Here is a 15,941-nt window from a genome sequence, read left to right as displayed (position 1 = left end):
TGCTGTGATGAAAGATGTTCCACAGAAAATCCAAATTCATGCGTCCATCATCTTTTAGAATCTCTGAAATTTCAGAAGGATTAAGACTGTTTTTGACATGTGGAATATCTGGTTGTGTGTTGTACCTTTGTGTGTATTCATTTTTCCTACCATCATCCATTTGTCTGATTTCTCTCAGTCTCCAAAGCACTGCACAACTGCTGTCTCCACACAAGCTTTCTCAAACATAATATAATCCTGTCTATCCAAACAAAGAAATTATGAAGTTAAATTCCCAGAACAAGCAGTAGAAATCTCTCTCATGACTTGCTTTTTAGGATTGTGACATTTGGCTACAAAGTGCAGATGCTCTTTCTCAGAAAAAAAGATGACTAATATAAAGAAAATACATTTCCTGATTGTGTGGGTGAGATGTTGCCTGGCTCTATACTTTCAGTATCTATCTGCATATAGAAAGAAGCTGTTTCTCATGTCAGTTAGTCTAGACATCATCACCTAAAAGTCACTATTTTACACTTAAACTCTTAAACCTCAGGCACTTCGTACCATACCTCCTGTAGTTGATCAGGATGATGTAATGGCCATAGTAAAGGATTGATATTCTTAAAAATAAAACTCATGTAGAAAAAAATATATTTTCATCCCAAAAACCATGACACGAACAGTATTTGCAGATCATTTATTTGCCAAAGACTTTTCCAAGAGCTGTAACCTCTAAATAAGACTAAATAAGAGCATAAGTGTGCAACATTATGAGATGTTTACACTCTGTTTAAAGTGGTCATGTGTTATTAATATGTGAAGATGTACAGGATCTTTTATTGTGTTTATGTCTTTCATGTTAATATTTTAATGCCTCATCCTGTCACACTGTACCTGTACCACTGAATTGAAGTTAGAATTGCTTTCACTGTCTCTGTTATTTTTAGAGGTATAATTACTGACATTAAACAGGTAAACTTTATGGTAGTGGACGAATTCATAGTTGGACAGACTCAGGGCTGAAGAGAAGATCATTAAAATGCTGGAAACACAAACAATGTTAGCCTCACTGATAAGACAGACCATCTGGGAACAAGTCATACACAGCTTAGAGAGTGACTCCTTGTTTTTCTTAATGTCCTCTTGCATTGCAACATTAGTAATTTTACCACATGCTGACAGCCAAGTGAGTTCACGATAGTACAACTTATATACAACACAGATGTGATGGTTTGCTGACAATCTAAAAATATGTGGTTTAGATGGAAGTGGTCAGTTAACAGGGGATGGTGTGTTCCCTGTAAGTGTGTTAGTCACATTCAAAATAATCTGTGCTTTTTAGTTTTAGTTTTTAAATCTCAGCTTGTCTATCCAGTCTAATAGATACACAACACAAAGACACACATTAAAGCTGGTAGGTCTTGATACCAGTGTTTCAACAGTCACTGAGGATATTGTGACTATGTGGTTTTCATATTGTTGTTTAGCTGTAACATTATCATTGCCTCAGATGTTTTGTATAATGTGGCATGACTTCTGAAGAAATGTTATTCACCAGCAGGATCTGCAGGTCATGATTTGGGAACATATCAAGCTGGAGACAAAGTTGTCTGAGTTACAGAGTTAAAAAGAAGTTTCCCAGAAAGTCAGTGCAACAGAGGGAGGTGAAAAATGAAATGTCCAAACGCAGTTTGGAGCGAGAAGATTTGTATAACCTGTAACACAAAAGTCTCTTCTCTCTATCACCAATATCCTGAGTGGGGTTGATATCAGATGAAACCATCATATAAACTGATAACTGACACATGACAGTTTGCTGAAACAATCAGAAACAGGATGTACCTGCCAGACAGTCTTTGCCTTCATGCAGCAAACAAAATGTTAAAGTGTGATCTCCCACAAACATCTAAATAGTAAGGAAAGACTTATATTACTGTATATGTCAGTTTAAAAGGTTTCGCTGAGCGGTAATGTGGTACTGAGGTCTCTTTTTTTCATCAAGTACATGAAATGTTAAGGGATTTGGGATGGCACTATTAGTGCAGAAAGAGCTTATATGGTATAGAAGCGAGGATGTCACTTAATATGCAAATTGTTTTGTAGTCTCTGTATTATATGCAGTAGTTTAATTTACTCTATGTATTGTAATGTCTTAAGTTGCTAAGATGCATTTCCTCCGATGCCATCATTGTTTTTTGTGGTGAAACATCTCTTGTTCGATGTTATGTCTATTTACCATCTTGTTTAAGATATGGAAATTAGTTAGGGCAATCTTTATGCTTCATTTAACTATTAAGTTGTACAACACTTTGGTCAATTAGTTTTTTCTTGTACATTCCCAGAGGTGGAAGAAGTACTTAGATCTTTTACTTAAGTCAAAGTAGCAAAACCACAGTGTAGAAATACTCTGTTACAATTTAAAGTCCTGCTTTCAAATTTTTACGAAAGTAAGAGTACAGAAGAATTAGCATCACAATACACTGATTATATTGAATGGATAATATATTATTGGATTATAATTATTGATGAATGTACTTTCCACCACTGCATATTATAGCCATCCTCCTTTCATGAGAGAAGGTGGAAAACGAAACAAATGTGGTGTAAATTGCACAGAAAGGTAAACTTTTCAAACGTTTTACTCATTTGTATGTGGCAGTTGAATATGTGGGTCACTGATGCACACATAACCCACATTATGTAAACTGCAATCATACAAAGTTTTTACAATCCTTTTTTTTTTTTTTTTTGCAGCGGGACTTTAGCTGGAATTTGGGGAGGAAGGGGAGGTGGGATTGAGGAAGAGGAGGAGTGTGGAAATGTCAAATCCACATAAATTGGCCGGGGATTTTTTCCCCCCACTCTGCAGCAGCAAACAAAGAGGAAGATGGAAAAGTCATTGTGCATGTTGGCTGCGGTGATTTTTCTGGGAGGATTTTTAGATGCAGTCGGAGCGCTGACAGACGATAAAACGACTGAGCCTTATTCATTATTAAACAGCACAACTACAGCCGAGTCTGTCACTGTGAAGCCACAGGATCACAGCACAGACCGACCGACTCCAACAACTGCACAGACAAAATTATCCACCACCGCTGGCAGAGACAAACATCTAGACGCTAAAAGCATCAGCCAAGACAGCGAAGAAGAAAAAGATGACAGCAAGACAGAAGATGAGAAATCAGAACTGGGTAGGACAAAAAAAATATCTAACATCTGAACGTCAGCCAAGTAGAGCAGTTGAGCTGCCAGGGAGACTTCAAGCTGATTAAACCCAGTTATTAAGGTTCATTAAGGAAGCTGTTAAATGCAATTAATGAATGATGCCTTCAGGGACCCACTGAGCTCCTGACTTCAGTGGTGGAAGAAGTACTCAGATCTTTTACTTAAGTAAAAGTAGTAATACCACAGTGTAGAAATACTCTGGTACAAGTAAAAGTCCTGCATTCAAAATGTTACTTTAGTAAAAGTACAAAAGTATTAGCATCACAATGTATTTAAAGTAAAAATTTTGTAGAATGGCCCATTTCAGAATTATATATATTATTTTATTGGATTATAATCATTGATGCATTAATATACATATCACTTTAATGTTGCAGCTGGTGAAGGTGGAGCTAATTTTGATTACTTTATATACTTTTTCAGCTGGGTATCTTAACCTATAATAATACATCATATTTTATTTGTTGATAATATTTTGTATTAATAATCTGAATCTGTAAAGTAACCAGTAACTAAAGTCAGTCAGATAAATGTAGTGGAGTAAAAAGTACAATATTTACCTCTGAAATGTAGTGGAGTAGAAGTATAAAGTGACAAAGCGGAAAGACTCAAGTCCAAGTACAAACATCTCAAAAACTGTACTTAAGTACAGTACTTGAGTAAATGTACTGAGTTACTTCCCCCCACTGCCTGACGTACATCAGCTCAGCTCAACCTGTAAAACATAAAAACATCACATGGTTTTGTAAATGAAGAGGGTTCATTGAGAATCTTTATAATAGTGAAAATGAATATTAGTTTATATAATTCTGTAATTCCAGGATAAACTAGAGCTTCTTTACAAACAATTACTTTTGTTATAAATTATTTACTTGACGCCAGAAAACAGAAAAGCTGGAACTAATGAATTTGTTCACTGATTGATTATTCGACTAATAAATGCTCTACAGATATTAGAGGAGATTTGTCCATGTGAAGTGCTAATGTAAACCTCCCTGACACAGATATCTTTATTTTGCTCCTTTTTCTTTAATTTTGAAGATATTGCTATTAAAAAAAAACATCCCTTGACCTAAAGAGAACAACAAAGCTATTTCGAACTGCCAGTACTGGTAATCTTTGTGATTAATGGGACTGTTATTGCTTGTTCCCAAAGCCATAAAATACCCTGCAGCTGTAGATTTCGTCTCCCTGCTCTGCTAGGCGTTTGACTTTACTTCCTCTTGGCCCTCAACTTTGTCTCAAATTACATTCAAACACTCCACGGATTCGCTTTTCTGCAGTTTCCTTAGAAGAGGGCCTCCAGAGTTCCACTGAACTGGCCTGGGATGATTAGGGATATTCGACAACAACCACTGGTACCGCTTATTACATCAGCTGTGTGTTTGCTTACTCAGAGAAACCAGAAAGAGAGTTTTTAACCCCTCAGCAGTCTGTTTCTGCGGAGCTGTTTCTGCAAAGGATATCCAGCATATTCAGACAAGCACGGACACAAACCCAAAGAAGATTTTATCTCCTGATTGCTTTTCCTTTTCCTTCCAGACTGTCCTCCCCTCGGCCTGGAGTCCCTGCGGGTTGATGACAGCCAGATCCAAGCTTCTTCCTACCAGCGGATGGGTCTGGGTCCTCACAGGGGGAGGCTGAATATCCAGGTGGGTCTAGATCTGGATCAAAGTCACTTTAAACACCAAGTACAGAGAACTGCCTCATAGAAATTCAAAGAGATAGAAGAGCAGGAAACAGGAACTCGTAAAGGGAGAGTGTAGAAGTATCACTCCCCTTGATTATACTGAGGCTGATATGTAAGAAGAAGAACTACTTTATTAATTACGTTTTTCAGTTATTTCATTTACTCACACAGGCCCAAAATACACACATGTGTACAAACAGGAGCTATAGACACGCATTATCAGGTTTGGTGCCGTGCTGGACTTGACCAAGTTGACCCAAACCATGCCACCCCCATGGTTAGCTTGTTTCAATTTAAATTGAAACAGAGGTCAAATCAGTTCTTGTTGTACTAAATGTTGCTTCCCATACCGGGAGTTGAACCCGGGCCACCTGGGTGAAAACCAGGAATCCTGACCGCTAGACCATATGGGACTGCAACAACAAACAAAAGAAGCAAATGTTCACATTTGAGAGGTTAGACTGATTAAATTTTTGGCATTGCAGACCATGGATGTCTGAACCAACTTTCATGGCAATCCATCCAACAGTTGTCGAGACATTTCACTTAAAAACACACATTTCAAAATTTCTATCTGCTGGTGGCGCTAGAGGAAAAGTCAGCGGATCACCAAAGTCTTGATCCCCAGAGGATTCATCCTGTACAAAATGTCTGTACAAAATTTCATAGCAATCCATCCAATAGTTGTTGAGATATTTCAGTCAAGCAAAGTGATGGATTTGATCAACAAATCGATTAATGGACTAATTGTTTCAACTCTAATTGAAGTGGCTTTAATTAATAGGTTTTTATACAAATGTCAAATATCTGAGTCTTAATCTCTGTAAAAGTATGAGTGGTTCCTACATTACACAAAATATTTGAACTTATTTGCAGAATGTCCTTACTCATTCACTTCATATTATCATGTTTTATTTCTGTCCATAATTTCTGCTGCATATTTCTTAAACTAATGGGCTACAAAATAAAGCACACACTCACCATCACTGTTTTTTCTCTGCTTTTATTGGCATGTAAAATTACCATTATAATAAAACTCCACTGACTGTATTTGCAGTAAAAAGTGTTCTTGTCAAGTTTTTCTATGAACAGTCTCTTGGAAATTAAATAAAGAAATCTGTAAAATACAGAGCCAGCAGTGCTATTCAAATCACAAACATCCCCGCACTCGTGTTCTGCAGTCTGAAAGCAATTATTGTACAATCAGGGTCAACAAAATCTTATGCAATGCTTCACATTGAACCAGAGCCAAGAGTTTAAAGGATTCTGCAGTTGACAAAAAAATTCTGTGTAACATGTGTTTTTAGTCTGGCATTGAGGACGGGGATCTGTATGATGGCGCCTGGTGTGCTGAGTATGAGGACCGGCACCAGTGGCTTGAGGTGGACGCCATCCACTTCACCCTGTTCACTGGAGTCATCCTGCAGGGCCGAAACTCCATCTGGAGGTCAGGTAGTGTCAGGATGAAAATCTGAAGAGTTTTTGTTCCAAAATGGAACATTTAAAACTGCTGCTAAAAATGAGTGACAACACAAGAAATAACTGGTTACAGAAGTCGCTTGTTGACAAGATGACAGCATGTTTACTAGTTTATAGCGTTTTGGAAATTAGCTCTTCTTTTAATATACTGTAGGTTGTCTAAATTCAGTGTTCTGCTCAGTGAAGACAGAACGCGATGTTCTTTTACTACGTTGAAGTCTATTAAAAATGTATTTCTTGTCCTTCTTGGTCTTCATTATAGTTGGGACTGGGTCCACACCTACAAAGTCCAGCTGAGTAACGACTCTGTGAACTGGGAAACCTGCATGAATGGGACAGAAGAAGCGGTAAGGACTACTTTGTGTATTCTCTGACATAAGGAATGTACCAACCGTGATTGATGGACCTCGTACAGATAGAAAACAGATTTTGAAGAGTTTGTGCCAAAGTGAAATATGTACTGTGAACAAAAAAGTGAGCTACTCTTACTACAGAAGAAGAGACGACTCAAAATGAAAACAAATAAAGTATTCAAACTAAAATAGACCTTGATGAAGGCTGCATCATGCAGGTGGAAGTACAAAGAAATGTATGGTTTGATCTAAACCTGCACCTCAACCTAAAGGCCTTTATTGTTCGACACCACATCAGGGTGTTGGGCAGTTTTTTGGAAAGTTGAAACTCTTTCCAAGCAGCTGGAGGTGAAACACAAAATTCTTTGTACTGTTTTTTATCTTAAGGTTATCACATCTGGCAAGGAGGTTGTGTTTTCAGTCCTGTTTTTTTGTCTGTTAGTATCTCACAGACCTTTTAACAGATTTCAGTCAGACTTGGTTCAAAGCAAGTCCAAGGATCAAGAAACAAGTTAGTTTTTGGTGCAGATCCAGAGCAGTTTGTACTCTTTTATTATGAGCTACTGCATTTGAATGAAAAACATCTAACAAATATATCCCATGATTGTCTCCCAGTGTATGTATTTTGGTGTAAATCCAGATCCAGAAGCAGATTAACAAGAGTCTGCAGCCATGATTGCAGCTCTGTGATGCTGTAGTTCGGCACAGAGGCGCTTTGAGCTAAATGCTAACACTAGCATGCTAACATGTTTCCAGTGACAATGATAATATGCTGATGTTTAGCAGGTTTAATGGTTACCATGTTCGCCATCTTAGTTAAGCTTGTTAGCATGCTAACACTTGCTAATTATCAGTAAACACAAAGTACAGCAGAGGCTGATGGGAATTAGATTATTTTTGCAGGTATTTGGTCATGAACCAAAGTATTGGAAAAATTAATCCTCTGGGGATCACGAATGTCTGTATAAAATTTCAAGGCAATCCATCCAACAGTTGTTGAGATATTTCAGTCCGAACCAAAGTGGTGGACCAACCAACCCACATAGTGTCGCTGAAAATGTCTAATTCTTATTCTCTCTATTTAGAGGATTGTGCAGCAATGGTGGTGGATTTTTAGTTTTAAGTGTTAATGTGTCAAAACTATGTGGCGTCACATTGAATTGCACAGATCTTTGAAGGAAACCAAGGTCCAGAGACTCCGGTGCTCGGACTCCTCCCTGTTCCCACCGTTGCCCGTTTCATCCGCATCAACCCGCAGACCTGGTACCCCAACGGCACCATCTGTCTCAGGGCTGAGATACTCGGCTGTCGTGTTGATGGTAGGCTAAAATGCTGCAGTGTACAGCTATAGAGTGTGTAACTGGTACTAATAATGATTCAGTTGAACGTTTTGCTTTCAGAACAAGATGCTCTCAGTGACTAATATGTCAAAATACATTAAGGTTTTGGCTATTTTTAAAGGCTAAGTGGTCTTTCAGTCTGTCAGTCAACAAAAGGAAGTTAATGTGCTCTTTCCTCATAGATCCAATGGACATCTACTCTTCAGAGCAAGAACCAGGATCAAAGGACGCTCTGGACTTCAGACACCACAACTACAAGGAGATGAGAAAGGTTAGAGCGTGAGAAATGGCTGCAAGGCCACACTTGCATGATGAGTAACTTTGGTTCCCCTAAAGCTAATGCCAGGGTTTTTACTCAGACTCTTAACAGTTTGCAGATTTCCCCAGAGTTCAGATTTAACCCTTTGAAGACTTTTAGTTCAACTTGTCTTCTTAACCCTGAAGCTCATGAAGTCTGTGACCGAGGAGTGCCCGGACATCACCCACATCTACACCATCGGGAAGAGCTACATGGGCCTCAAATTGTACGTCATGGAGATCTCAGATAACCCCGGCAAACATGAACTAGGTAAGAGCGTTTCAACTCTTCTTCTATGAGTTGAGATGAAACCTTAAAGCCTGAGTTCATGTTCATGTTTCTCAGGGGCCCAGTTCAACATCCTCCATTGTTTACAGAGGCTTTTCATTGCAGCAGCACCACACAGGGAGGCTGGGGTGTCTTGTAGAGAAGGCCTCTCTTGTGTAAACAAACTGATAACAGTTTGAAATTGGACACAGCACTCTCCACCAAACAAGACAGATTTCTTTGTGATCTTGTCTTCAGATGCAGGGTTTTGCAACAACTGTACATCTGCCAAAAAGTTCAAATAAAGAGTACGGCTTTTCTTTCTTTCTTCTTCTCTGACAAATGGCATAAACACATTTTAAAATTGCTTCACTCCAAAGGGGTAATAATGGGAATTTAGGTTATTTAAGTGTCATCAGCTGATTTAAATTTCAGTGGTGTCATGGTTAAGTGAACACTGGTGCCAAATCCAAGAAGAGGGGCAGGCGTTGCACATTTCTTATTTTTGAGTTACAAGAAGTGCTGATGTAAGTGCAGATTTGGGGTCTTTTGAGTTTTAGCTTTAGGAATGTCTGCCATCAAGTCTGGCCAATCCATGTATGATTACTGGCAAAGTGCTGTCACACTGTTGCCTAACACAATACAAAGTTGAAAGTTTTATCAGAGAGATTGAATGTGTTCCTGATGTGCCTCTGGGCTTTAACTTTGACCTACTGAATAAAATCAAACTTATAATTTCAGGTGCTTCTTGTTTAGTGTGATCTGTTACTATGAGTTGATGTTGACGCAGACAAATGCCTCCACATTTATTGCTTGGCAACTAAAGTGACTCTCTAAATTGTCCTCTTGGCAGGTGAGCCGGAGTTTCGCTACGTGGCGGGGATGCACGGGAACGAGGCTCTTGGCCGAGAGCTCGTCCTCAACCTCATGCAGTACTTGTGCAGAGAATACAAGAAAGGCAACCAACGCATCGTTCGGCTGGTGACGGAGACGCGAATCCACCTCCTGCCCTCTATGAACCCCGATGGATACGAAGCAGCATATGAGAAGGTGGGTGAATTTAAAGTGACTTTGTGTAGAATTAATAGACACGTTTCTTGTATTTTGCCCAAGATGTGTTAAAGGAGAGAGAGCAGATCTGCTTCCTTTGTATTTTCTGTCCATCACTTGATGATAAAAGTGGCAGGGTTGGACTGCTGGGTTTGGGTTTGGTCAAATGTCAAATTTTGCTCAGATTTGGAGGGATGGTGGAAAAATAAGATTGGTATAATTTTTCTGGCATTTCAAACTAATTCAAAGATTAGTTTAATGGGGATGATGAAATAAAAAGATTAAGATTTTAAAAGACTTTGAACAGCCCTGATTCCTACTCTGTAAAATATGATCTAATATTTAATGGTTAGAAATTTAAACTCACATGCAATAACTCAGGCATGACAAATCTGGCGGAGTTACCAATTTTAACACACTGTTGTAGCAGTTCTTTACAACTTTAATTCCTGTATATACTGTTGAAAAAGAAAGCACAGGGTAGGATCATTCTAATCCAGTAAACCAATGGACAGTTAAGGAGAAAAGGCAGTTAAATTGCATAGGAGAGGCAGAAGGGAGGGATCCCTCTGAAGGAGTTTCTTGTTTACGTTCTGTTTTCCAGGAAATCCACATTTCATAGAGTCTTTACCATAACTACAGTGATAGTCTGATGGGATAGCTGCAGTCAAATCAAAAATCTAAATTTCACTTTTCACAACAGAAGATGCTGCTACACCCAATAACCAACGGCACGTTTACACATTTCTTTATTGAGGCTACAGGAAGAATGCAAGTGGTACCCAGTAGCATTTTGTACTAGATGTTATTATTCCAATGTGCCATTTGTGCTGGTATGTAGCATGCATTCATATTAATCCACCCATCCATTGTACCTACTAATTCTGTTTCTGGTCTACTGATATGCTGCAGGGGTCAGAACTGGCCGGCTGGGCTGACGGACGATACAGCTATGAAGGAATCGACCTGAATCATAACTTTCCAGACCTGAACAACATCATGTGGGACGCCCAAGAGACGGCAGCAGATAAATCTAAAGTCTCCAACCACTACATCCCCATCCCAGAGTACTACACTAAAGAAGACGCGATGGTAAGGACATGTAGCTCTCTTGTAAACAACAATGCAGTGGTGGAGGAAGTATTCAAATCCTTTACTTAAGTAAAAGTACTAATATCACACTGTGAAAATACTCAACTACAAGTGAAAGTCCTGCATTCAAAACCTTACTTAAGTTAAAGTATGTAAGCATTATCAGCAAAATGTACTTAAAGTATCAAAAGTAAAAGTACGTTTTACTATTATATATGATGTTTTTGGATTAATATTACTGCTGCATTAATGTGTGTGTTGCATTTTACTGCTGTGGATGTCTAATCCTTCAATTTATCAGAAAAATTCGAATTCAAAATCACCAAATGTGGAGATACATGGTTTTCACTGGACAGGAGGGGTATGAAAAATGGTAATCTGTAAAGTAACTAAAGCTGTCAGACAAATGCAGTGAAGTAAAACGTACAATATTTGGCTCTGAGATGTCGTGGAATACAAGTATAAAGTTGCATAAAATGGAAATACTCAAGTAAAGTACAAGTACCTTGGATTTGTAGTTAAGTACAGTACTTGAGTAAATGTACTCAGTTACATTCTACCACTGCAGTATGTACCAATGTACCATAATCAATAATCAATAGGCATTGCTGAGCAAGTTTAGGAATTTAGTTAGAGCCACTATGTGTAAGATTTGAAAAATTCCTTACTTTGGCGCCATCTGGTGGTATCATTAAGAATGACACTGTGGGAGACAGAAACGCATGCCAGTGAAGAAACTACAATCACATAAAAATTCAACTGTTAACTTTCTTGTATGAAATGAAGAAAGGGGACTTTGAAAACACACTTCACTGTCTGACAAAAGAGTAATACCCTGATGCCGCAAATATTAGCAATTAATGAATATACTGTATACATTTCAGAGAAGAGATTTTAATGAAATACAGATTACTGCACCAAAGATGCCTTTACCAAAGGACCTAACTCTGCCACATAAAAAAGGGTGACATGTAATAGTTCTTAGATTTCCATTGTATTGGTGCATAAATGTAGGTCAAACTAAAAAGCAGTTTTTGAGGGTAGTGTGTAGACAGTTTGAGAAGAGGAAAATAATTTTTCCACTTTAGTGGCATGCAAGCCCCAGATCAGGAAATAAGTTCAAGGCCAAGAGAACTGAGGTTTTCCTGGAAGCCTGAACATTGTCACTCAGTGTTTGGTAACAGTTTCTTTGTTAAAGGTGAACACATGTTGAAACTCTGCCTCCAGATATACAGTAAAAAGTTCACCAAATTTTAAAATATTCCCTTTAAAAGTGTTACTTTATATTGGTTTCTGCTGAGTGATATGTCACAAAAGTTACCTGTACCTGTAGGTCTATTCATAGAAGAAGGTAGCTTAGACAGAGATCATTACAATGACTGAAGAGACAAAGAAAAGAGCACCACAGAAATTAAAATGTCATCAGCAGAAAATCCAAGTAAAGAATTTCCAATGCTGCTAATGCCTGTGCTGTTTGATTAACAAATGAAGTCTGGGAAGCCAAAACCATCACAACAAAGTCCAAATAGCAATGAAGTCACCTGCACACTCCTTTTTTATTCCTTATTCCAAATAAATAAACTGTAACTTAACTTTATAAAGCAAATATTTATTTTGCTGCATGTAAGAAGAATGAAGATCATTGTATGAGTTAAATTATGATAATTTCTTTCTGTCTAAAAAGTGACATAACGCCAGCTAATCCAGCTTGTCCATCCCTCCCAGGTTGCACCAGAGACCCGTGCCGTCATCAACTGGATGCAGGATATTCCCTTCGTGCTCAGTGCGAACCTCCACGGGGGAGAACTGGTGGTCACGTATCCCTTCGACTGCACCCGTGACTGGGCCCCCCAGGAGGACACCCCGACGGCGGACAATGCTTTCTTCCGCTGGCTGGCCACAGTCTACGCCTCGACTAACCTGGTGATGGCCAACCCCAACCGCCGCATCTGCCACTATGAAGACTTCCAGTCACACAACAACATCATCAACGGCGGAGCCTGGCACACCGTCCCTGGCAGTGAGTCACCTCAGTGAGCGAATGATGAAAGCCAGCAGGTAGTAACTTGAAAAAAATGTTACTACCGGTGGACATCCTTTCAAAACACATCACTCTTAATTTAAACTAGGGTCCCTTTAATCTCTGATTTAATGCTTTAGTTTTTCTTTACTACCTTAAATTAAGTGGTTAAACCCTTAATCACTAATGTATGTGCTGACTGATGAGATTAACCACCTTTTATGGGTGTAATTTTTCTCTATTAATAATCAAATTTAATTGTTTTACCCTTTAAATTGACTAATTCTATGAACATTTCACCATAATCTTAATACTGAAATACTTGAGGGTGTTTTAAAGTCTACAATTTAGGGATGTTTTCCCCTAGTGAACAAAAGTTCACTTTTACAGCAATGGCAATCTGTCTGTGAATGTTACATTTATTGAAATAGTTTAATATGTTTTAAATCTAAAATAGGTCATCAAGACAGATACATAAAATTCTTCAAATTTTATCATTTACATCCCTCCCTGCGACTGTATTTTTATTTTTTATTATTTTTATTAAAGCTCACCTTTGCATCTTTGCAAAAATAAAACTAATAAATTAAAAGGTTCATCTCCTGAAACACCTTTTTTTGCCTGACTTTCTTATGCACATTGTAAACTTGCATGTGTTTTCTGCAGGTATGAATGACTTCAGTTACATGCACACCAACTGCTTTGAGGTGACAGTGGAGTTGTCCTGTGATAAGTTCCCTCATGCCAGTGAGCTTCCCATCGAGTGGGAGAACAACAAGGAGTCTCTGCTGGTTTACATGGAGCAGGTCAGTCTGCAGCTACAGCATCCATCTGTACAAAGAAATGACACAAGTCATCAGCAGGATTTCAAAGCTGCTACGTCCCGAGCAGCAGCTTTGATCAATTTTTGGATCTTTTTTTTTGTTGTTGTCATTTCTGCCTTAATTCCCTCTTTGGGGCCTCACAGTGCAACATTTCCTCTTCTCTCAGGTCCACAGAGGCATCAAGGGTGTAGTCAGGGACAAGCTGACCAAAAAAGGAATAGCAGATGCTATGATCAAGGTGGAGGACCACGACCATGACATCCGATCAGGTCAGCCACTCGATTTTATTTGTCTGTCAGCTTGACCAGTGGGCAGAAAATGTGTAACTGTAAGGATGACAGCAATTTTGAAAATGAATGAAATGAATCGTAGATGAAATGACAATTAAAAGGCTACTGTAGGTGAGTTTAAAATATAGTAAAACGTTCTAGAAAAAAGCAATTTTGAAATGAAAAGATGAGTTTAAAGTTTAAGTTAAAGGCTTATATGGGGTCACAAGTAGACATTGCTTCGTTTTAAGGTATCACAAGCTAAAAAGGTCTGGGAACCGCTGCGCTAAACATGAATCCAACAAGCTCACCACTGTTTTCTTGATAGGCATTCTGGGAAATGTAGGTAGGTAAGTCATTAACTTGCATTTGACTGTATAGCAAAGTTATTTAAAGGTGATGAATGTGACATTCGGAAGGTGCATTATCCACTAAACCATAGAAATGTAACTGTTAGGAACATGAAGTTTAAATTTGGAGACATCAACATCAATCTTTGTTTTCGTCTCCACCTCATTTTTATTTCCTTAGCTGCTGACGGGGACTACTGGCGTCTGCTGAACCCAGGCGAGTATAAGGTGGTGGTTTGGGCTGAGGGTTACTTCCCATCCATGCGTCGGTGCCATGTTGGAATGGAGCCACATCCCACCATCTGTGACTTCACCCTGACCAAAACACCCATTCAGAGGCTGAAGGAGATCCGGGCCAAAGGAGGGAAGATCCCCCAGGATCTTCAGCTGCGTCTTCGTGCTCTGAGGCTCCGCAAGCTTCGCGCGAGCACCAAGGCCATCAATCGCCGCAGGGAGAGTCAGCGGGAGCAGCTGTTGCAGGAGAGGAGAGCTCGGTCCACCGGAGCCCGGAGAGCATGAGAGCAGACAGGACGAGGGGCTGAAGAAGCATCAGAGAGGAGCTGGATTATAGATTGAAGAAGCTCAGTTCAAATGGTGAAAATTGACCTCTGGGAATAGTGACATGTTCCTGCGAGTAATTACTGAGAGGAAACTATTTAAGGGTCAGTTCACCCAATTTTTCTACATAGCCCCAGTGAAATCAAGACATGCAGACAGTTTTATGTGGGGAGGTTTTAAAATATCTTTCTCTGAGATTTCTGCTTCCACCAATGTGGCGATCACAGCTTTAATATATTAAATTCAAAAATTCAAAAGTGACGTATTTGGGTGTGCTGACCCTTTAAGGCAGATTAAACCATGACAGTCACACAAACTCTTACAGACGTTGACAGGATACCAACCAGGGTTTTTATACAAAAACAAGGACACAAACTGAATCACTTCTAAAAAAGTTCCATAAACAAGTTATGGAACTTTTTAAGAGGATAATGGACATCTATACATTTACAGACAGGCATTCATTTTACTAGTTTTTTGTTTTGGATATTAACTGTTTTATTCTACATAATAGCTGATGATGCTGTAATGTTTGTTGCTTATCTGTAAGACGACTGAGTTGAGGATTTAACTGTCAGCTGGTCTGATATGTGACATGTTTTTTCTAACAGTTTTTTTTTGTTTGACCAAAGTCCAACAGGACCATAAAATCTCAAATAAATATTACTTATTTGTGTCTATATTCTAGTGTCTAAATCTTAACCAAAGAACCCGGAACTGAAAGAAACTGCTAGAGCACTTCCCAACCCCAAGGGGTCACAAAATAAAAATGAGGGGCCATGAGATGATCGACAAAATTGGAAAGAAAAGGAAACAAAACAAAGTCTACAGCCATGCTAGTGCCTCTGTGAGGCTTTACTTAGGACCATGCTAATGTTAAGCAGGTATAATGTTTTCCACATTCACCATCTTAGTGTAGTGTTAGCATGCTAAAATTTGCTAATTTGCACTAAACAGTAAAAGTACAGTTGTGATGTCGTTCGTTTTACAGGTCTTTGGTCATGAACCAAAGTATTCAACAAATTAAAATTTCTACCTGATGGTGGCGCTAGATGAAAAGTCAGAGGAACCCCAAGTTTTTACAATTCATCCGGAGGGTAACGTGAATGTCGGTACCAAATTTCATGGCAAAGGCACAAATGAG

At 38.9% G+C, this 15,941-nt stretch overlaps 1 protein-coding gene and 1 non-coding gene across 2 annotated transcripts; one reads left to right on the top strand and one right to left on the bottom strand.

Annotated features, from left to right (window-relative positions):
- The first annotated feature begins 2,825 nt into the window (after positions 1-2,825).
- Positions 2,826-15,479, top strand: cpxm1a (carboxypeptidase X (M14 family), member 1a). The gene is made up of 13 exons (XM_044166661.1): positions 2,826-3,173; positions 4,750-4,859; positions 6,205-6,344; positions 6,639-6,723; positions 7,898-8,048; positions 8,252-8,340; positions 8,514-8,637; positions 9,488-9,684; positions 10,597-10,776; positions 12,502-12,796; positions 13,463-13,602; positions 13,787-13,889; positions 14,421-15,479. Exons 1-13 carry the CDS (start codon positions 2,870-2,872, stop codon positions 14,756-14,758), a joined length of 2,256 nt encoding a protein of 751 aa, XP_044022596.1. The 5' UTR covers positions 2,826-2,869; the 3' UTR covers positions 14,759-15,479.
- On the bottom strand, positions 5,239-5,310 carry trnae-uuc. The gene has a single exon. It is a non-coding gene; the product is annotated as a tRNA-Glu (tRNA).
- Positions 15,480-15,941: the final 462 nt, after the last annotated feature.

This window comes from Siniperca chuatsi, linkage group LG15 (genome assembly GCF_020085105.1).
Source record: "Siniperca chuatsi isolate FFG_IHB_CAS linkage group LG15, ASM2008510v1, whole genome shotgun sequence".
Classification (NCBI taxonomy): domain Eukaryota; kingdom Metazoa; phylum Chordata; class Actinopteri; order Centrarchiformes; family Sinipercidae; genus Siniperca; species Siniperca chuatsi.
Note: the sequence above shows the minus strand (reverse complement) of the source record. Positions and strands in the feature narration are given on the sequence as shown.

Excerpts from the sequence above, each read along its gene's own strand:
- cpxm1a (XM_044166661.1), top strand. The coding sequence starts at position 2,870 with ATGGAAAAGTCATTGTGCATGTTGGCTGCGGTGATTTTTCTGGGAGGA. Across the intron at positions 10,777-12,501 it reads ACACTAAAGAAGACGCGATG|GTTGCACCAGAGACCCGTGC; the intron begins GTAAGGACATGT and ends CATCCCTCCCAG. Across the intron at positions 12,797-13,462 it reads CTGGCACACCGTCCCTGGCA|GTATGAATGACTTCAGTTAC; the intron begins GTGAGTCACCTC and ends TGTTTTCTGCAG.